The sequence below is a fragment of the Hemicordylus capensis genome, chromosome 6 (assembly GCF_027244095.1).
Source record: "Hemicordylus capensis ecotype Gifberg chromosome 6, rHemCap1.1.pri, whole genome shotgun sequence".
Lineage (NCBI taxonomy): Eukaryota > Metazoa > Chordata > Lepidosauria > Squamata > Cordylidae > Hemicordylus > Hemicordylus capensis.
The window spans coordinates 1,932,370-1,954,921 of NC_069662.1; the positions used below are offsets into that span (position 1 = coordinate 1,932,370).

Here is a 22,552-nt window from a genome sequence, read left to right on the forward strand (position 1 = left end):
GAGGGCCAGTGGCAGTGGTGGAGGCAACACAACTGTGTGAAAGGGGGCAGTGGAGTTTTCCTTCAACAGGTCTCTCCCAGCCCTACTTGGAGATGCCGCTAGGAATGAAGCTGGGAACCTCTGTGTGCAATGCAGGGGCCCACACTGAGCTATGCGCTATTCTGCGAAGGGGAATAGCTGACAGCAGGCAGTGCTCACATGTGGCCACCCATCCAAATGCAAACCAGGGTGGAGCCTGCTTAGCAAAGGGGGACAACGACAACTCATGCTTATTACTGCAAGACCAACTTTCCTCTCATTTGGGTTTCTTATGCTCTCTGCTTTTAAAAACATTGTGAGCTAGACATTTAGCACCTGGGGCTCTCCATATCCCTTTTGTTTCCGGGAACGAAAAGTCACCTGTTACGGTTCTGTGCATCAGGTAGCTATGGAGAGCGCAGAAGCAGCCCTGGTCAAGAGAGCTGGCAGCAGCCTGAGGGTCTGGCTCTCTGGGTTCTCCATGGGCCGGGGAACTGCAGCGCAAAGACAGATCTCAGGAGCAAGCCACAATCTCTGATGGAACTGTGTTTATTTCTTGTTTTCCAACCCAGTGGTGAGGAGTCAAGTCAGGGCTTCCCGGGGCTTGGTTTCCCCCTCTTGCTGTTCCTCCTCCTCCTCCTGTCCTGCTCACTTCCCTGCCGGGCGGCCTGGAACTATTTCGCTGGGCGGAACACCCAGTCCGGTGTGCTCGTGATCTGGTCGGACCACAAGTACCGCTTTTTCCCAGGGGAGGGCTCCAGGGGCGACAACTTTGGGCCCACGTTGTGGCTGCCCATTCCGGGGACGCTCATGTTGTGGCTGCCCATTCCGGGGCCGCCCACGTTGTGGCTGCCCATTCCGGGGCCGCCCATGTTGTGGCTGCCCATTCCGGGGCCGCTGGGGCCACCCACGGTGTTGCTCAGGGTCTGCAAGCGGGACAGGCTTGGGATCCCCTGGTGGGGCTCAGGCTCCCGTGCTCGCCGATGCCGCTCTCGGGAACTGCGGTCACGGGGCTGCTCTTCCTGGCTGCTCGTCAAGGCCCGCCGGCGCCGGTGGAGCCTTTCTGGACTGGCCGACCGGCTCCCTGGAGGGGTTTGCGGGTGCACTGGGTAGATATAGACCTTGGCAGGCCGGTGGGAGCGCTGGGGGACTCTCGGGTACTCAGCCTGCTCGGCGGCTCCCGCGGCATGATACGGGGTTTCTCCCACCGGCGGCCGTGGGAAGGGGTCAGGCACCGGCCCCACGAGCGCGTTGGTCTGGGGGGCTGGGGCGCTGCCGTTGGCACTCAGGATGGGTTCGGAGGAGCCGCAGCCGACATCCCGGTAACGGGTGACGGCATACGCCGAGGGGGCCGAGGCGGTGCGTAGTCGGGGCCGGGCCTCACACTCGCAGTTGAAGTAACGGGGCGAGGGCAATGGCGGGTAATCCGGGTAGAGGCGGCGCCCAAACCGGGGCTGTTCTCCGAAGGGGGAGGTCTCGTTCTGCAGGTTCATGGTGACTCGGACCGGTTCGAGGGTGCAGTGGAGGCAGCGGCGTTGCGGGGAGCTGCTTTCGGATCGCTGCCGGCGGCGGGGGATCTCCTGCTCCGACCACTGGGCCGACAGCTTCCGGGTCTGGGCTTTCTTCACCTTGGGGGCGGCAGCCTTCAGCTTGGTGTCCTCTGAGGAGAGAAAGCGAAGCAGCCCTGAACATCTGAGGCTGAAACATCATCGGAACACAGGAACAGGGAAAGCGGCCTTCTACCGAGTCGGACCCTCGGTCCATCCAGCTCAGTATTGTCTGCACAGACTGGCAGCGGCTTCTCCCAGGTTGCAGGCAGGAGTCTCTCCCGGCCCTCTCTTGGAGATGCTGCCAGGGAGGGGACTGGGAACCTTCTGCATGCAAGCAGGCAGGTGCTCTTCTACAGATCTCTGGCCCAATCCCCTAAGGGGGACATCTTCCAGTGCTCATCCATATAGACTCCCTTTAAAATGCAAACCAGGGGGGTCCTGCTTAGCAAAGGGGACAATTAATGCACCATAGGTTTGTTCACACAGTCATGAATAGGGTAGGAGACCTGGCCTACCCTAGTTCAAGAGTCTGTGATCATGTGCGAGGGGGAAAGCAGGGGAGGAGGGGCAGGCAGTGGCCGTGGGGCAGGCTTTTGCTAGGTTAGAGGGCTCCTGGCCAGCAAATGCACTCAGCTGTTGTAGGACGAACAGCCCTCCGACCCAGCAGGAGCCTGCCCCAGGCCACGGTCCCTACCTGCCCCTCCTCCCCTGCTTTCCCCCTCGCACATGTCCAGCTCTCAGAGTAGGGCAGGGCTTGCACAAATTCCGAACCTGGTTGTCATCATGTGAAGGAGCCTCGTCTTTTCTACGAAGCCTTGGCACAGCTCCAGAGTCCCTGGACCCCAGTGCTGTGCAGCCAAAGTCTGTCTACCTGAAACCCTCTTTGACTCTGCCTCCACTTCCGTCAGCAAAACTCAAAGGTCAGGTCCATGCAGTCTGCGCTGCATGCCTGTCCTTTGCTTAACCCACGTGGCTTCCAGGCATGTGAATTTGTGGTCATTTCTGCTCTTTGAAAGTGCAGGGTGGGGGGGGGCAATGTTTCCCCATTCAGCATGCCTTCAAGCCCCAGCGCCCTTTGCAAGGAGCTTTGGCCATTAAGGGCTCTTCTCACGGGCGCTTTCCAGATTACACCCTACAACAGTGTCACTATGGGTCCGTTAAGTGTGCTTCCATGCTGCCTGTGTTCTGTCATCGCAGCCCCTTTGCTGTTGGCAAGGTGCCATTCACATTCCCGATGCCTTCTTTCAGGTTTGATCTTTGAGTTACAATACTACAACGCTGTAAAAAACAAAACAAAACTGCATTTTCCCGTTGTAGGAGTTTCGCGCAAGCTAGAAAAGGCTGCTCCCCCTGCTGGTGGCTTTGTGCAACACCCTTTATTTACGGTTTCAAGACGGTCCTGCCAAGCCGAAGTAAACTACCACTGAACAGCGAGTAATCTGGATAGTGCCCCGGTCACTGCTAGGGTTGGATGAGCACCCTCTGACCCCAGTCCGGGAGCTGTGTGTGCTCCTGATATTTGATGGTCTGTGAATGTACAACAGGCCCAGAGGCAGGGCGCTCGTTGGGTAGGCAAGCATGCCCATCCCAAATTCCGTCCCCTCCTACCCAGCTGGGGCATGGTACAAGCTCCCCACTCCTGACCTTGTTTCCCACTCACAGACGATCAACTATGACATTCAGGGCACTTTAGAAATCAGACATACATACATACCAGGGGAGAAGGGAGGACTCTCATCTATCTATTTGGAAACGTACAATCTGTTTATCAACTTAAATGTTCCCAAACCAGCACACATGTCAGAGCAATCATGACTTAGGCACATTTAGGAACACAGGAAGCTGCCTTATACTGAGTCAGACCCTTGGTCCATTCTAGCTATTGCCTACTCTGACTGGCAGCAGCTCTCCAAGGTTTCAGTCGGGGTCTTTCTGATGGAGATGGAGTTCCAGGGCATGGGCCTTTTGCACCAACTATCCCTAGTGACCACTAGGGGCATTGGGGCAGCGAGTGAGGGTCTCCTTACCGGTCCCTGCTTTGCCTCTACTCTCTGACCCCTGCCTTGACTCCTCAGGTACTTCCTGTGCTGAGTCAGCCCTCTTCCTTTCCTCCTGGAGAGTAGATGGAAACATCTCTCTTTCTCTGCCTACCTGTCCATGATGTAGCTGATAGATAGGACTCAGTCTTTCCTATCCAAAATGTACTTCACCAATAAACCTATTTAGTTTTGATTGTACAACACTTTCCATGCACGCTCTTTCAACAACTGCAACAACTAAACTCTGCACTCTGCTCTGTAACTGGAGCTTCCTTTGTGGGTGCTTTGCTAAATAATTAGAAACTCCAACACTTTCCCAGTCCTACTCGGAGCATTTCCAGACAGCAGGCTTTACAGAGGGTTTACTTCAAGGCTTTACTGTGAGTTCGAATTGGCCCCCAAAACTGACACAAAAAGTGTGTTTTATGCCAGACATAAATCGGGCTACGCTCTAACGGGCAATTAAAAGCCTGAATCATGTCTGGAGCGGGGACTTCAGGGTAAATCTGGCTGATATGTGAATAGCCCCCCACCCCACCCCATTCCGGAGGAGAAGCAAGCTAAAAGCCCCATCTGGAGATGCTCCTGGAGATTCTGCCAGGGAATGAATCTAGGACCTCTTGCGTGCAAAGCAGGGGCTCTATACTGAACCATGGCTCCATCCCCCAAATTTAAAATGCAACTGCCAAAGAAAAATAACACTGAAGGAGGTTCTTAAGGCAGCATAAAAGAATATCAGTCAGCCACGTGAGACAACAAATGAAGGAACAGCCTCAAGATAAGATAACAAAAAACCCATAAAAACAATATCCTGTCATCCTGGAAAATAGGCACATGAATGAATGAAATCTTTTGCATGCATTGTGTAGATATGCTGCCATATAAGAAGCAGAAAGCTCTCTTCATGAGGGCAGAGTGACTTGAAGCAAAAGGCAAGTTGGGTCGTGACATCTTCTCTAGAAGGTAGTTAAAGAACTGTTCCCTTCTTTTGCTGCCCGGGTTCATGTGCCTTCAAAAGAAATCCAACAGCTGAATTCCCCAGAACTGTATCTGCCACCATTCTGGAGAAAGCTGCACTGGAAGAATTTCTGCCTGTCACATTAAAGGCTCAGGAACCGTAGTGGGGAAAACTGGAGTGTTGTCCAGAATTACATAGAGAGATCAGTCATCTGGGGAGGTCTGTCTGCAGTTGCTACCAGAGCGGCTCGTCTTGTCTGGTGGCTACTGAGAGACAGGCCTTCTCCATTGCTGCCCCGAGGCTTCGGAATACACTCCCTGCTGAAATAAGAGCCTCCCCATCTCCGTCAGCTTTTAACAGGGTTTTAAAGATGGATTTGTTCATCCAGACTTTTAATTAGCCTTCTAGAATTCATCGTGGTTTTAAATTGTTTTAATGTTTTGATTTTTGTTTTAATCTGTGTTGTTTTATTGTAAACCACCAGGGTTTGGGGTGGTATATAAGAATGCTAAACAGAAAAACAAACAAACACGCACAAGAAGTTCAGGTTTGGCCATTGAAAGTTCGTTGAAACTGTCGTCAGTGTGCGGCAGCTGTGAAAAAGGCAAATTTCATGCTAGGGATCATAAGGAAGGAGATTGGGGAAAAATTAATATTATAATGCCCTTATACAAATCTGTGGTGCGGCCACATTTGGAGAACTGTGTTCAGATCTGGTCACTTAAGAAGGACACTGTAGAACTGGAAAAGGTGCAGAAGAGAGCAACCAAGATGACCAGGGGCCTGGAGCACCTTCCTTAGGAGGCAAGGCTATAACATGTGGGGCTCTTTAGTTTGGAAAAGAGGCAACTACGAGGAGACATGATTGAGGTGAATAGCATTATGCATGGAGCTGAGAGAGTGGACAGAGACAAACTTTTCCGCCTCTCTCTCAACCCTAGAACCAGGGGCCATCCCATGAAACTGAAGTTTGGGAAATGTAGGACCAACAAGAGGAATTACTTTTTCACACAGTGCGTAATTAACCCTAACCCTAATCTGGGGGCTAGAGGCCACCTCCAGCCTCAGCGGCAAGATGCCTCTCCATACCAGTTGCAGGGCAGCAGCAACAGGAGAGACGGAGAGGGCATGACCTCAGAGAGAGATGACGACACCCCCCCCCCCCGAGAGAGGGCCTGCTCCTTTCAGCTCTTGCCTGTGGGCTTCCCGGAGGCATCTGGTGGGCCACTGTGGGAAACAGGAGGCTGGACTGGATGGGCTTCCTTGGGCCTGACCCAGCAGGGCTGTTCTTCTGTCTGCCCCTGGACATGCCCACACAAGCATCATGCCACAACCTCCAGACATCCCTCAACTCACCTTTAGCAAAGATCATTCCAACCAAGGAGCCAAGAAGGCAGCAAACATAATAGCAGAGCTGGAGAGAGGGAGAGGGAGATGTGTGGTTATTATACCCATGGCCAGCCCTAGAGTTTCGCCCCACTGGCCCACTGGGGCTGCTGTCCGTTGGTCTTGCCACCCATGCCTTCGGCCTGGCCAGTCCTTGCCCCAAGCAAGAAGCCACCTCCGAGTCTTCATCTGACACCCTCTCCTGTTTCCCCACCATCCCTCCAGCAGCCCCCGAGTCTACACACACCCAGCCCTGGTGGAAGCAGGGCCCCCCCCCCCCACAACCAGGCCTGGATGCTGGATCCGGCTGCTGACCCAGCTGGGAAGCTGCACGCCACGCCCTTGCCCGACAGCAGCCCTCCTGTGACCTCACCACGGTGGCCAGCCTGAGGGCCAGCTGCACCAAGATGATCAGAGCGACGAGGATGACGACGGTCTCCTGGAGGTCCAGACAGCAGCCCTCAGGGGACAGGTGGCAAGAGGAGTTGGGCTCCCCCATGGGAGAGGCAACAGGCCAGCAGCCGGCTAGCCGAGCCCGACATCCCCACCCTCCCCTCCGTGTGACTCAGGGGCAACTGTCCCCGGGGGCAGCAGGTGGAGAGGTGGGGAGTATGGTGGCCTGAGCCTGGGAGGGGGAGAGGGTTTGTGATGCAATTGCCCAGGCAGCCTGTAGGGGGAGGTAGAGGAGGGGGGATTGTGACTTGGCCCGGGGAGGATATGAGCAAGCCATTGCCAGAGGGTCTCTCTCTCTCTCTCTCTCTCTCAGATCATGACTAAGTTTTATATACTGCTTTCCACCAGCAAGTCCTCAAAGGGGGGAAGAGGTAAATACGTAAAGTGGCTCCCTGCTGCCCCCAAAGGGCTCACAATCTAAAAAGAAACACAAGGGAGGCCCCAGCACAGCACAGCGACATGCGACTAAAGCACGGCTCCCAGAAGACCAACAAGGGTGTCCCAGAATTCCCTGCCAGCCAGAAGCCAGCGCCCTTGGCACAACGTTCAGGGAAACCCACTCGCACTTCTTAAAGGGGTGTGTGGTGGCCAAGACAGTGTGGAGGAGAGTAAGCGAGTGATTAGAGAGTGCCCTGATTTGGACAAACAGACTTGGGAAGACTTGACTTCTGGTTCAAGTGACGGAGCTCCTGTTGGGGGTCCCGGTAAAAAGCCCTCGAGGAAAAGGGACGGGTGCTCTCACTTTGCTCTCACTCAGCGTCCCCCACTTTGTAATCAGGCTAGTAACCCTATAGGGCATTAACACTATGTGCCAGCATAGGAATGGGGAGGTAAGACGTGACCAAGAGATGCACGTGGATAAGACAGTGATTTTTTGCTGGAAGAGACAGTAAGGCTATGTGCAGAAAGACAAATGTGCCTCCTCCAAAAATGCAATGGGACAAGTTGTGGAAATGGACCTTCAGGTGATCAAGGGTGTCACATCTAAGATCACTTAAAAAAAAACAACAACCCTTTTCCTTTGGCTACAGTATGGTTTACACATACCTCAGAACTCTGTTGTTTTCCAACCTCTGGCAACGTACTGTATGCTTTGGTAGCTTGTTGGTTCAATAAAAAATTTATCTCCCCCCCAATTTTTTTTTTAAAAACCCATATCTTCCCCAGCAACAGCCACCGGAGGGATGCTGCATGTGCTGGGGGCAAGAGAGGGGTCAGTTGCTTCCCCCGCCCACCCCAAAGATCAATGTAAGAAACTCACCACTTCAAAAGGTGCCTCTTTGCTCAGTTAGAGGGGCGGGGGGGGGAATTGTGGCAGGGGGTTGCCAGGCTGTTCCTGGAATTCAGCCATGGTGGCTTTGGTCACAGTGGCTGAAGGGGATGATGGGAGTTGTAGTCCAACATAATCTGGGGATCCAAGGTTGAGAAGCCCTGCATGATGGTGATGCCTCTCTCTCTCTCTCTCTCTCTCTCTCTCTCTCTCTCTCTCTCTCTCTCTCTCTCCTAACTGAGCAAGACTTTTTTTCTAAGCACTGACTTTCTTTTCTGCTCACTGTCCCCTGCAAACTAAGCAAAGAGGCACCTTTTGAAAAGTGCTTTTGTTGCACACACACTTTTGTTGAAAAGTGGTATATAAATATATACCTCTCTCTCTCTCTCTTTTGAAAACACCATCTTTTCAGTTTTCCCCTCTCTCCCTCCCACACTTTATTTCACACCACTAATTATATATATTCTCTCCCAGCTCCTGTTTCCCCTTCCAGGCCCCCTGTTGCAAATTAAATCCCTCTGGACATTGCTCAGGGGTAGCCAAGTGGTGCCATGAAGGTGAGATGCCCAGTGATGTAGCTGCAAATGCAGAAGTGCGGAGGGGGGGCAATTTCCATGGCAGCCCCCCTAGCCACATCCACCCTGACCACGCCCATCCCAATGGCCACATCCCTCAGAGAGATGCAATTATTTGTTACAAGAAGTCAAGGATCATGGAATGTGACCTCGGGCATGTATTAGAACGGATGGTAGGGAACGGCCACTGAAATGCACTGGTTCCTTCCAAGTGGACATAGGAAGGCAGGGGATTTCATGCAAGGCATTCCGTGGCCATTTGGAAGGAAATTGTGCATTTCCGTGGGCGTTCCCTGTCATGGAATTCCATGTCCTGGCACTAGTCCCCCATAGGACTTGCATGCTGACGGTTCCCCGGTTCAATCCCTGGCAGGCAGCAGCATCTCCAAGCTGCACCGGGAAAGAGCCCTGCCTGAAACCTTGGCGGGCAGCTCCCAGTCAGAGGGACCAAGGGTCAGCTTCCTAATATGTTCCTAAGACCGGGAAATGGTAATAAATGGTTGGAATAGCAAGAGCAGTGCCATTCTGGAAGGGCGGTATATCAATCAGTCAGTCAATCAAACAATCAAAATGATTTCCATGTAGAAACTATCTCTGCTGAGACCCTGGAGAGGGGAAAGTACCAGGACTGCATCCTTGCCCGTCCCTGCAGCACGACACCACTGGAGATGCCCAGAGAAGTCGCTCTGACGACCACCGTTGGAGGGCGGGGTTGAAGAAGACCGGGGAAGCCCCTGGAACTACCCAGCCCAGCACTTTGGAATATGCACCCCGGGAGCTGTACAACTCCTGCTGCCCGCCATAGCCCCCCGATGCCACCAGATGGCACCAGGAGGCCACGAAGGAGAACGGAGCTGCTCAAAGAATAGAGGGACCACGTGTCAGCCGCTGAGCCTCCGAAAAAACCCTTTGTCCCTGCTTTGACCTGCAAGCTACTGCTGCTTGAGCCTCTGACTAGGCTTCTTTCCACTGGAACCCAGGAGGAGTCCTGGGAGGGACAGGTCTACCCATGGCTGCTGGTCCTGATGGCTGTAGGCTACCTGCAGGCTCAGGGCAGGGCAGGAGGCCTCTGAATCCCAGCTGCAGGGGAGCAACAGCAGGAGAGGGGCAGGCCTTCGTCTTCTAGTTGTGGCGCCCCCAGAGGCATCTGCAGTTGCCTACCCTGTGGGAAACAGGGTGCTGGACTAGAAGGTGCACCTCCTCCTTGGGTGAGATCCAACGGGTCTCTTCTTAGGCTTTTATGTCCGCCCACCCCCACCCCCACCGTCCCATGAGACACCACTCACTGGACGAGGGCTTTCGCGGCTCTTTGAAGAGAAGGCTCAGCCAACCTAGGACAAAGGAAGTGCGCGTTTGCTCCAGAGGTGGTGGCGGAGTGGGGGAGTGAGAGGGTGTGCACTGCACACTTGTGCGCAAAGGAACAGATGGGGTCAAGTACTATGTCTGGAAGTAGCCATCTTAAGTGGTGCAGTGGGGAAATGCTTGACGAACAAGCAGAAGGTTGCCGGTTCGAATCCCCGCTGGTACTATATTGGGCAGCAGCGATATAGGAAGATGCTGAAAGGCATCATCATCTCATACTGCATGGGAGGAGGCAATGGTCAACCCCTCCTGTATTCTACCCAAGACAACCGCAGGGCTCTGTGGGTGTCAACACCGGAGTCAACACCGACTCGACAGCACTCTTTACCTTTAGAGGAGGGGAAGGATGATTTTACAGAACCATGTCACAGAATTTTAGAGTTTGAGGGGACCCTGGAAGTCTTAAAGTCCACCCCCGCCCCCCTCTCAGTGCAGGAAACTGCTAGGGTACCCCTCCATCTTCTGTTTGAAATGTTGGGGTTTGTGATTATTTGACCAAAGTCCAAGGAAGTGACCTCTCCAGTGACAGAGTGCAGAGTTGAGTTGTTGGAGCTATTTAAAGAACGCGCAGGGAGAACACTGTAGAGTTGAAACTAAATAGGTTTATTGGTGAAGTACATTTGAGATAGGAAAGACCTATCCTATCTATCAGCTACATAATGGACAGGTAGGGAGAGAGAGAGAGAGATGTTCCCACCTTCCGGAGGAAAGGAATAGGCCTGGCTCCCTACAGGAAGTGCTTGAGGAGTCAAGGCAGGGGTCATAGAGCAGAGGCAAGCAGGGACAGGTAAGGAGACCCTCACTCACTACCTCTACTCCCAATGCCCCTAGTGGACATTAGGATAGTTGGTGCAAAAGGTTGAGGCACTGGAATTCCATCTCCACCATGAAAACCTCTAGGGTGCTTTCCAGGTTATTCGCTGTTCAGCAGTAAAATGCTTCGGCTTGTCAGGAGGATTGTTTTGAAAACGTAAAATAGTTTGCACAACCCTCCTACAATGGGAAAATACAGCTTTTATTTTTGCAACGCACATGCAACGTTGTACGACAAACGCAAGGATACAATCTGAAAGAAGGCATCGGAAATGTGAAGGGCTCCTTGCTGATAGTGCAGGGACCGTGATGTCAAAACACAGGCACTACGGAAGCACACTTAGCGGACACGTAGTGACACTCTCATAGGGTGTAATCTGGAAAGCACCCTGGGGAGGAGAGCCCACTGCTTCATGAGGCAGGCTGTTCCACTGTCCCGACAGCTCTTGCTCTCAGGAAATCCTCCTAGTGTCTAGCCTCAATCTGCTTCCTTGCCATTCCTTCCAACACGGATGTAGAAGTTGGGTCAAATACTCCAGTCCTCTTGCTCCTAAATCCTCATCCAAAAACTTTGACAGCCGTCCCAAAAGTCTATTGTGGCCTATTCACACAGGCATAGCTGCAGCATTATGTTGACGTGTGTGTAGGAGCCATCATCACCAGTCACAAAACCCCAGGCAAAACTTCCTATCACGTGGCTCAACTCACCGCGATTTCCAGTCGAGTGTGTTGACCTATCCACTTCCAGGTCATCCAGTGTTGAAGCATTGCGTGACTAACTGTCCTGTGATGTTACTGTGATTTGGGTCCCCAGACATTGCTGTACTACAATGTCCATCACCGTCTGTTTTAAGGCATTGTGGCTGGGGATGATGGGAGTTGTAGTCCTACAACATCTGGGACCCACAATTGAGAACTCCTGGTATACACACCTGTGTGAACGGCCCAGTGCTTTTAGCAGATCTGTTCCTGAGTCATACCTGCACACACAACTGTGATGCATTGTCCCCATATCTGCGTTTTCATGAAACGATGTTCATCATCTCAGGCCAACCCCAGCTGCACACTCCATATTGTAGCCCTTTTCTGCCTGGCTGCCGTTATTTGCATGAGCTCAGCCCTCTGTGTTGCTGCAACGTTGCAAGATTGCCTTCAAACCATTTTTGTTCCCAGGGGCAAGACACACTTGCAGGGGGACTGCAAAACATTTCCCCAGCCTCAAGACTACAAACCCTGATGCAGTGTGACCAGGAGGGAAAAAACTCACAGGAGCATCTGCACCCTCTCACTGCAGCACGTGATGTTTGAGCAGACAGATTCGCCCTGGAAATCTGCTGCTTAGGATCAAGAAACCAGAACTGAAAATGGAACTTCTCTGGCCTATTACAATCTACCTGTACAAGAAGCTGCAAGGCATTAAGCACGGCCCTGCTGGATCAGGCCCAAGGAAGCCCATCTAGTCCAGCCTCCTGCTTCCCCCAGTGGCCCACCAGATGCCTCTGGAAGCCCACAATCAGGAGATGAAGGCAGGCCCCCTTCTGTGCAGTTGCTCCCCTGCAAAAGGGGTGACCTTTGTCCCTCCAAGGCTACTGCCCTGAAACATGGTGGGCCCTCGGCTCTTTGGCGCCCTTGGCGGAGTTTGGTATTGGCGCTCCCAGCTGAGAAGTGACCAGCCAGTGAGGATGACCTGCAAATGACTAGCTTGTGCTGGTTTGAGGATCCAGTGGGAGAGAGTTCCCCAGACTATGATGGGGGCAAAACTCTAACACATCAGAGATGAAAAGATGCAGCTGTGAATCTGGGAATCCAGTCGGAGGCCATTTCTTTTCGGAAATGAATGCCGAAACGAGAGAGAGGCCGTTCACCTTCAAGAGGGGGAATGCAGCTGATGAGACTATTGGGGGCTGGCCTGTGGTCTTTGGGGGTGCAGACTGCGCAGGCCCTTGGGGGAGCGGGGTGCAGGCTTGCCTCTGACATTCTTACCCCACTGGGCAGTACTTCGGGGTGCAATTCAAGAGGGAGGGAAAGAACAGCAGGCAGCAGTGCTATATTCTGGCCCTACTTCTGAGCCCTCCTCCCCAAACTGGTGCCCTGGACCACCTGATAGACGGGCCAGCCCTGCCCTGAAGGCCTCCTGGTCTTTCAGACAGTGCCCCCTTCCTCTCCTGCTTCCCTTTAGCCCTGGAACTCCCTCCCAGAACACCTCCTCTCCTCCTTCAAGCCCTTCCTCAATGGTTTCTTTTTCCCTGAAGGCTCGAAAAATGATTTCAGAATGACTCAATCCCCTAGTCCTCATGACTTCTAACTCGGATGGGTGAGTGAAATGATCTGTTCTTCCCCCGTTTATCCTGGTCTCCGCCTCCCTTTCCTCTCGCTGCTATCTCCTCTGTGTCAATTGTAGAGTGTCAGCTCCTTGGGGCAGAGCCCTGGCCCCTCACCCACCCACTCTCTTGCTCTCTAGAGCCATCCAGTGGGGGTGCTTTAATGCCCACTCTCTCTCGGGGCGCTTTCTCCCCTGTGATCTGGGGCGGGCGGGTGGTTTCTGCACCCAGAGCAGAAATAGCCATAGCCGCCACCTGACCAATTAGCAAGTGCTGCCCCACACAGGAGGAGCGTTAGGAGGTGTGAGGGGGCAGGAATATTGGGTGGGGCCAGGGAGGGGGGAGAGGGAGGGGGACATCATCTGCGCAGATGGGTGACAGCAGCCAAGATGTGAGAAGCAGCTGCTAATTACACACACACACACACACACACACACACACACACACACACCCCGCCTGTCTTGCTGGAGCCTCCGGGCCAGAAGAAGTGGGGCAGTGCTGAGCCAGAGAAAAGGAGCTCTTGGCAAAGGCTGTCAAGCAGAGGGAGAGGGGGAGAGCAAGCAGGGATGGTGGTGTTTTCGGGTGGGGGGTTGGCATGGGGGCAGCACGGGCTGGTGGAGGGGTGGCCGGTTCACACTCTGACTGGAGGGGGCAGCACCTGGGGGCCCCTCTCTGCAACACCAAGGCCTCTCGAGTCTGGCACCCTGTTCCCCACCCGATGCATTTGGGAAGGAAGCCCACCAGCAAGAGATACACCCATTCCTCATCTCCTGCCATTCCTAGGGCCACAGGAGTGGCTTTCGATTGAGTCAGGCCCTTGGTCCATCTCGCTTAGTATTGTCTACCCAGACCCGCAGCAGCTTCTCCAAGGGTGCAGGCAGGAGTCTCTCTCCCAGCCCTCTCTTGGAGATGCTACCAGGGCGTGAACCTGGGACCTTCTGCAGGCAAAGCAAGAGCTACGGGCCCATCCCCTAAGGGGAAGATCTTACGGTGCTCACATGTAACCCATCCAAATGCAAACCAAGGTATTCCCTGCTTAGCAAAGGGCCCCGTTCATGCTCACTACCACAATACTTAGAGGCTATTCACATGATGGGACGAAATCAGGCTAGCCTCCGCTAGCCCAATTTCGTCCCACCATGGGAACCACCGGGCTTGGCTGCAAGTCGGGTGGCGCCTGAGCAGGTAACCCGCTCAAGTAGCCCGCTCCTTAAACCGGGTTCGCTGAGCGAGCGCTCCGCAAACCCGTTTTTGGGGATCATGAGTAGCCGTGCTGTGGCTCTGTGCCGCGGCTACTCATGAGTAGACCCCCAGCGGGAGGCTGCTTTTCAGCCTCCCAGCTCGGGGGTCTCTCCAGTATGCCCTGCACGCTCGCGCAGGGCATACTGGCGCTTCTGGGGGCCACGCAGTCCCCGAACTCCCCAGCCCCTGCCGGCTCCGTCACTCTCTCCACCCTAGAAGTAGCTGCATCTTGGGATTGGGTCAGGCAAGGACTGCTCGCCAAGGACTTCTCTCCTCCCCGTCCCAATCTTCTAGCAGACCCCAGGCAAGGCAAAATCATGGGGGTGGGGGACCCTCTCTCCAAAGATCCCTGTTTGGGATCCCAGCGGGTTGGACCCTGTCCACTGCTCTCTCTTCAGTGGGCGGAGTGCCCTTCCTCGGGCCAAAGGTTCTATTGATGGGAAATGGGTCTTGTTCATCATCTATTCTCCTTCCACATTGATTTTTAAGCAGGGATCAAAGCCTGATCCGACACCATCCCCTTTTCCTGGAGTCAGCATTTGGGCACCAGCAGCAGCCATGAATATGCATGGGAGGCCAGATCAATGCTGACCCACACATGCCCTCTGTCTCGTTTTGATGCAAGGCGTTGCAGATGCCTCTGGGGAGGGACGCAGCCCCACCAGCTCGCCCTCGCCCTCCTCTGTGGCAGAACAATGATGGGGCCTTGCCTCTCTGTCCCCCCACATCCCACTTCCCTGGCAGCCGTGCTCTCCAGTTTGTCATAAACTCTAGTAGGGATTGAAACAGACCCTAAATCAGGCCTGTTCAACACAGGCCCCCCCGCTGTTTTTGGACTACAACTCCCATAATCCCCAGGCACGGTGGCCAATAAACAGGGATTATGGGAGTTGTAGGCCAACATCTGTAGGAGAGCCAAAGTTGAGCAGCCCTGCCTTAAACCCTTCACACCAGTGTGGATAAGCCGTGGATGGAGGAGACCCAGGTCTGAACCTTTGTTCTCTTGGTGGGCTGCTACAAGTTGGCCATCCTCTCCACAGCACTGCCCATGGGTGTTTTCTCAGGTGTAAACCCCACTAACTTACTTCCTCCCAAGTAAGCATCCATTGGATTGAAGTGGGAGACACTGAAATCATTTTTCAAGTTGCTCATGGCTGTGAGTGACACAGTCACATCGCACCAGCCCCCCACACTGTGAATATTCCAATGTTGATGTTTTTGTTAGGCCTGTGCAAAGCACATTGAATTCAAAGTTCCATCTTCCCACCCCTGGCCAATGGGTCTCTGCAAGAATTTGACTGTGGGTCAACAGCTGGCATGTTTTCTATGGGTCACTCCAAGTTAAGGCCCCTCTTAACATTTCTGTAGCTATCTGCATTGCTGTGCTTCCTTTTCCCTCTGGAATTTCCATCTCCTGTTCACTCAATTTTTATGCAGCATCCTGACACAGTCATTGCTAAATTGCTACATTCCCGTGTTTTCTGGGTTGCCCTCCAGCATTTGCTCAGACCTTAATTGTGATTATTTTGTTTTGTCTATGTGTTTTGCAATAAATTGCAAACCCAATTTCAGCTTGTTCTGGACAGTTTTTTGGGACTACTGTGCCTTTAATCAAAAGCTTCCTGTTGGCAGGTTCAGCATGTTTTATTGTGTCCAGTTCAACACAGTGGGATGGGGGATTTGTGATTAATTGCCCCTTAATTATGCCACTTCTGTTGCTGAAGGGGGACTTAAATTCTTGGTTTTCTCGGATTTATTTAGCAATTTGGATACTGCCAAAAACTCATATCTCTTATATTTTATGTTCTTTCTTTTATAGTGCTGTTAAGCAGGTCTTCTCATTTAACAAGGCACCAACACTTAGTCATTCTCATACATGTGTGTTTTGCTCACGAAAACTAGAAGGAATGTGACCGCACTTAAAATAAAGTGAGAATTAAAGGATTGTGAGAACACATCATATTTGTTATGCAGATTTTGCATGGCTAAACACTTCCTGTGAATGGTGAGAAACGAGATTGGCCCAACGCTCATGGATGCAAGGGGCAAAGCACCACAATGACCCCCCCCCGCCCCTCTTGCTTCCCACCAGGAAGCAGGGCATTCTCGTGTACTAATATCACTGAACAGGAGAAAGAAATATTGGTCCACTGGAACCGAAATTAAAACCTGCCAAGTGGAGGCACCCTGTTCAAATCTAGTACTACTTGTAGTAGCTGGTCAAGGAGAGGAGAGTGGGTCTTGTGTAGTAGGCCTGACTTGTCCTCTTAGCTAAGCTAAATACTTTAAATACTTTATACTTTAACTGCAAAATACTTAAAAAAATAAAAAAACAGCTCCACAAACTAGGGGTGTGCACAGAACCGTCTCTGGTGGTTCGGTTTGAATTAAAATTGAATTTGAACCGAACTGCAGTCCACATATTGGTTCATTAGAACTGGCCAGCAGTTTGGGTACATGCCCTGGTTTCATTGCTAAACATTCATATGCAACATGTCCTGGTTGCATATGAATGGGAGATTAGAAGTGTGAGCACTGGAAGATCTTCCCCTCAGGGGATGGAGCTGCTCTGGGAAGAGCAGAAGGTTCCCTCCCTGGCAGCATCTCCAAGAAAGGGCTGAGAAAGACGCCTGCCTGCACCCTTGGAGAAGCTGCTGCCAGTCTGTGAAGACAATACTGAGCTAGATAGACCAATGGTCTGACTCACTATATGGCAGCTTCCTATGTTCTTACTACTACTTATATACCACTTTTCAACAGTTTCCAAAGTGGTATACATAGAAAAATAATTAATAAATAAGATGGAATCCAAAGGGCTCACAATCTTTTTTTTTTTTTTTAAAGTAAGGTAGACACAGCAACAGCCATTGGAGGGGTGTTGTGCTGGGGTTAGATACAGCCAGTCCCAGGTTTTGGGCTTTCGTGATTTTTTCTTTTTTAATTGAAAATTTAGTTGCGGATTAAGTATCACACAACCAGATTCAGAATTTCACACTGTTTGTTTCTGCCTCTTTCCAAACTCTTATATCCACAATATTCATAAATTAAACATATTGCAGGATGGGGGCATTTAACTGCGGGGAGGGGGATCAGATTTTTGCAAATACATTTAAGTTAGGAGCATTTGCTTAACAAATGATATCCATCCCCCAAATTCATTTCAGCTCTTGGAGTCTGATTAAATGGCCACGTTTCCTAGGCCGAGGGGCTCCCCACTTAATAATAATTTAAAAAGCCTCCCCATCCCCCAGGACTATAACCTGACCAAACTTACCCCACATGATCAGGGTAAGTTTGGTCAGGGTTGGTCCCAGGGTTCCCAGGAGCACTGGGTGACAACTTCTGCCATCAGTCGTTGGCATTTGTTGGGGCAGAATTATAACCCAAACATGTTAAGCCTTTCCATTCAGAAAGCCTGATGTGTTTGACACCCTGAGGGTGTAGACTATAACAGACTGGTTTAAACAGCCATCCTCCCTCCCCAGGGAACTGTAATTCTGCAGAGGGGGGGAGGAGCAGGCTAGACATCTCTCTGAGGAAATCCCCTTCACCAAATTATAATTCCCAGGAATTCTTTGGAGAGGGTGAGGGGATGCCATTGGGAATAAACGTGTATAAAGCCTGCATATAAAGTTCCTTCCATGCTAGCGGTTTGTACACTCATGTGTTCCTGAGAATCCTGACAATGCTCCCATGACTTGTCCCCTGTGGACACTGTTTCTAGCTCCTTTTATTCCTGTCTGCTCTGCATGAATAGGATTATTATTTTGGTATAATAAAATAAAATAATGAAAAGAAACCAGCTTACCCCCACCAAGAAACAGAAGCTGACTTATTAAGGGGCAATTGAGGGGCAAACTTATTTTTAACCTCTCCATTCTCAGCTGCACGGCACAGGAAGCAATAAAAGGGATGTGATCTGCCAGGAAGAGGTTTATAATTAATAAAATCTTTACTGAACAACATTTATGGACTTACTTGTGAGTAAACATTATAGAAGGATCTTGTAGCCATTGCTGGATAATATTTGGCTATATAAAATACCACACATAACCACTATTTTAATTCTGCTTAATTCTGCTTGCAGCTTCCTGCTAAAAAGTAAAGACTCAGCAGTCCGAAAGGGGTCTCCTTGTATGAAAACTATTTGTAGGAGGGCCATGCTCTGGGACCCTTCTCTCTAGAGACGGAATCTTCCCGAAGAAGAGCTTCTATGTTTGGGACTGGGTTTGGCTCTCCAGTATCGGAGACAGATTCAGATCAGGACCAGAACAGACATCTGTCCCCCTGAGAGGACAGGGGGTCTTGTGGCAGCAAGCATGCCTTGTCCCCTTAGCTAAGCCGGGTCTGCCCTGGTTACAAATGAATGGGAGACTAGAAGTGTGAGCCGCACTGGGAGATATTCCCCTCAGGGGATGGAGTTGCTCTGGGAAGAGCATCTAGGAGGTTCCCAGTCCCCTCCCTGGCAGCCTCTCCAAGACAGGGCCGAGAGAGATCCCTGCCTGCCACCTTGGAGAAGACGCTGCCAATCTGGGTAGACAATACTGAGCTAGATAGAGTAGGCCAATGGTCTGACTCGGTATATGGCAGCTTCCTATGTTCCCACCACACACACACACTCACTCCGCCCCAAAAGTGCACCAAACTTATGTTGTGGTGCAAATGGAAGGCTCTGCATGTCTCGTGTCCGTCCAGAGAGCTTCCCCGAGGGGCCCTCACCACCAGCAGCCCCCCACGCCTAGAGCTCCCTCCCCGTGGAGAGTCACCAAAGTCCAGCGGGCTCTGAGCGTCCTCCCCGGGTCTCCCCATCACGCTGCCCGCAGGCGTGCCCCTTCTCTGCCCTATGGCTTAGGCTGCTCCTCACCCCCAGTCGGCTGCTGCTGAGAAGCGCGGCAGCCCCCAAGCGACCTGGCGCGGAACAAGCCCCCAGTCCCTGCCTGCCCCCGCCCCGCCGCTCAGGGCCCCGCCGGGCTGTGCGCCCCCACGCCGACCCGACTTGCCATTCAGCCGCCGGGCGGGCCCAGAGAGGAGGCAGGCAGGCAGGCCGCCCGCCAAGCCACCAGCCGGCTGCCAACGAGCTCAGGCAGGCGCGGGAGGGCAGCAGCCGGCGGCTCCCTCCGGTAAGGCGAGATGCGCCCCCGCCCCCGCTTCTATGGAGCATCTCCACATGGACAGGCATCTCCTTCCGAGCGGGGTCTGCGGCGGCCGCTCTCCCGGCGTGTCTTGGTCACTGCCCACATCGGATGATGCCCCCCTCGCGGCCTCGCCCGGCCCTGGCCGTCTGCCCGCTGCGCTTGCATAGACTCTCTTCCGGGCCGCCGCCGCCGCCGCCGCCTCGGTTTCTTTGGTGCTCCAACATGACGGGGCTCCTGCTCTTCCTCGTCGCGAGCGGGCCAGACTCGGCGCGGGGTCTCCTCCTCACAACCACCCTGTGAGGCAGGTCGGGGGGGGAGAGAGCAGTGACTGGCCCAGAGTCGCCGCCAGCCGGCGCGAGCTTCCCAGCTGAGCGGCGATCGGAACTCCTGGAGCACCTCGACACTTCCTCTCTCCTGGCCTCTTGCATTTCCTCGGCGGCTCCTACGACCGCTTTCTTTCCTCCTCCCCTCTCTCCGCTGCCCTCCTTTCCTGCCCAGACCCCCTCCCTCCCTCCCTCCCTCCCTCCCTCCCCCTGGAGGGCGCTGTTCCCTCCACCCCCCACCCAGCCCCCCGAGTCCTCCTCCTGGTTCGGGCCGCCCGCCCGCCCGCTGCCAGCCAGGGCCCCCAGTCGCTCGCCTGCTTCCCCGCTCCCCGCCCCGGAGAAGGACCACAGCTTCCCTACTTACCTCCCTCCGGCTGGCCTGCCTGGGCCCCTTCAGGGCGCTCTTCCGCCGACGGGCACCCGCCGCCGCCCGCCCATCTCCTCCTCGGCCCCCCCTGCCCGGGGCGGGGGGTGGTGGTCCTCCCCCTCCCCTCCCCTCCCCTCCCCTCGCTCCGTCCTCGCCGCTGCCGCCGCCGCCGCGCGCGCGGCTCCCTGGCGTCTGGCTGACGCGGCCGCTGATGCGGGCTTGGTGGGCGAGGCGAGGCGGAGAGCGGCAGCGAAGGAGCCGAGCAGCGGCGGCGGCGGCAGGGCAGGGCAGGGAGGGGCGGACGGCGGAGGGCGGGCGGACGGCAGGGGCTGCTCCATCCTCGCTCGCTCTCCGCTGCCCGGCGCGGCCTCCTCCGCCTCCTCCTCGGGGGAGCCCCCGGCCCTCCCCCCGCGTTCCCCGCAGTCCTCCGCCCGCGATGGCCTTCGGCTGAGCAGCCTCCGTCCTCCCCCCGCCCGCCGCCCCCCCCCAGGATGCGGACAGCGCTCGTCGAGGGAGCCGGAGGAGGAGAGCCCCCCCGCGCGGGCCCCCGAGCCCCGGGACCCCCCCGGAGGCGGCGCTGCTGATGCCGGTAAGACCCCGCCGCGACCCCCACCCCACAGGCGAGCGGGCGGGGGGTGCAGATCCACGCCGGGCACGCCAGGCCAGAGCCCCCCCCCACATTTGCTTCCTCCTCCTCCTCCATCTTCGCGCCTCCCCCCCCCCCGCTTCCTCCAGCAACAGCATCCTCCTTTCGGCTGGCGCCTGCCTCGCTCGCGCTCCATCTTTCCTCCGCCTCATCACCCCTCCCGGCGGCGCCCAGCACCCCCCTCTTTTCCTCCCCCCGCCAAGCCGGGTCTCCCTCTCCTCTTTCTCCCCCCCACCCCTCCTTCCTCTCTGGCACCTGCTTCCCCTCTCCTCCCTTCCCCACACACCGCCACCCCCACCGCGCATGGAATCCCTTTGGAATGGCTCCGCTCAGGGCCTTAGGCCCCAGGTGCCGAATCCCCTCCTGGAAATCCCTCCCTCCTTTCCATAGAAAGCGCACATCCCCCCCCCACATCCATGCTTGCCCCCCAGCCTCCCCCACCCCCCAGCAGCAACTCCCAGGTAATCTCCCGGCATGCATGTGGGTTGAGTGGCCCTGAGTCCCTCTGCCTGCCTGTCCAAAGACCATTCTTCTGCAATGGAGGCAGCCCTCCTCTCCTCTTCTCTCTGCAGCCCAGCTTGCTCTCTCTCTCTCTTTTCCTTCCTTCCTTCCTTCCTTCCTCTCCCCTCCACCACCGTTGCTTCTTCCACTTCCACCTGTCCATCCGCCCTGCCATGGAGGCAGCCCTGCTACCCTCCTCCTCTCCCCGCCCTTCACACCCCTCCTCCCCCCCCTCTCTGGGGCCCTCTCCTCTCCCCCACCGGCCCTTCTCCCACTGGGGAGCCTTTGGGCAGTGCCATTCCCCACAGCACCTTTGAGCTGCCTCAAGGCCCAAGGGGGGGGGGCGTTCTGGGGCTGGGGTGGCTGTGGGGGTGGCAGTGGGGTGATGGCCAGATCCTGACACAGCCCAGCAAGGCCTCCTTGCACACATTGGCCGGGGGTAGGGGGCTGTGGTGGGGTGTGTGTGTGTGTGTGTGTGTGTGTGTGTGTGAGTGTGAGGCATGCCCGGCTGGGCCAAAGACTTGGAAAGCCAAGCTGGTGGGAGGGGACAGAGAGAGGGAGAGAAGCTGGGGAGAGACCCGAGAGAGGCCGAGGATGGAGAGCAGGAGGAAGGAAAAGGAGAGGGGAGAGCCAGAGAGAAGGGAGGACGGAGCCCGGCCAGGGATGGAGGGAGACCACCGCAGCAGCGGCAGCGGCAGCGGGAGAGGCTGGCGGAGGAGGGAGAAGGTTGGCGCTGCTAATGTCTTGAAGTGAGCAGCAGCTGGAGCCCCAGAGTGGGCTGTGTGGGGCGCGGGGAGGGGGGGGCAGGAGCCAGGAGTCACAGAAGCAGGGAGGGCCGTGGCCAGGCGGCAGGGAGGCTGAGTTTGGGGGCTGCTGACGAAAGCGCCAGCAAAGAGGCCTCTTGGGACTACTGGGCAGAGTCGGGATGGAGGAGCAGGGAAAGGTCGGAGCCGCGCGCGTCAGGAGGGGGAGAGGCCCACAGCGGCTGGCTGGCTTGCGGCTGGAGAGCCACCTGCCTCTTCCCCTTGCTGGGCGGTCATCGCCTGGCTCAGAGCAAAAGTGGCAGCAGCAGCGTGTGAGGGTTGTGGGGAAGCAGCCAGGCGCCCTCTGCCTCTGGACCCTGGCCATGGGGTGGGTGGCTCACTGAGGGAGCTCTTCCAGAGACCCAGAGAGAAAGAAGGCTCTCTCTGTCTGTGTGTGTGTGATGGAGACCCCACTCCTTTGTCCCTCCTCTCAGGTGCGTTGCAGGCCCCCCCCACCCGGCTGCTCCCCCTCGCTCAGTGAGAGAGGCCTTGCTCTGCAGGCAGAAGGCCCCGAGTTCCCTTCCTGGCAGCATCTCCAGTGAGGAGCGCCAGGAAGCTGCTGATGCGAGAGACCTTCTGTCTGGGCCCTGGAGGGCTGCTGCCGGTGGTCAGAGTAGACGGTCCTGGGCTGGATGGACTCAGGAGAAGGCAGGCTGCCTCCTGTACACCCAAGCGAACAATTGTATTTGAGCGGGGAGGCAATTGCAGGATATCAGATCTGCTGGGTTAGGGTGGCAATGAGAAACGGTCACCGCCCTGCTCCCCCCGCGGCTATGGAGGAAGGGGAGAG

General features: G+C 55.0%; 2 protein-coding genes and 1 long non-coding RNA gene across 5 annotated transcripts in view; 1 reads left to right on the forward strand and 2 right to left on the reverse strand.

The window, feature by feature from the left end:
- Positions 1-535: 535 nt before the first annotated feature.
- On the reverse strand, positions 536-6,570 carry LOC128330732 (uncharacterized). The gene is made up of 3 exons (XM_053264007.1): positions 6,325-6,570; positions 5,922-5,979; positions 536-1,678 (listed from the first exon to the last, which is right to left on the reverse strand). The coding sequence occupies exons 1-3, from the start codon at positions 6,448-6,450 to the stop codon at positions 693-695; spliced, it is 1,170 nt and encodes a 389-aa protein (XP_053119982.1). The 5' UTR covers positions 6,451-6,570; the 3' UTR covers positions 536-692.
- Positions 6,571-10,193: 3,623 nt separating this feature from the next.
- LOC128329943 (uncharacterized) lies at positions 10,194-19,916 on the reverse strand. The gene is made up of 2 exons (XR_008309863.1): positions 19,810-19,916; positions 10,194-19,416 (listed from the first exon to the last, which is right to left on the reverse strand). It is a non-coding gene; the product is annotated as an uncharacterized LOC128329943 (long non-coding RNA).
- A 115-nt stretch (positions 19,917-20,031) lies between these two features.
- NLGN2 (neuroligin 2) overlaps positions 20,032-22,552 on the forward strand; it is a 60,433-nt gene continuing 57,912 nt past the window's right edge. For 2 of the 3 annotated variants that reach the window (XM_053261897.1, XM_053261898.1), the window contains exon 1: positions 20,282-20,401. The gene's annotated coding sequence lies outside the window, so the exon portion shown is untranslated. Of the gene's footprint in view, positions 20,402-22,552 lie in introns of all 3 variants that reach the window. The other variant, XM_053261899.1, reaches the window with a different exon arrangement.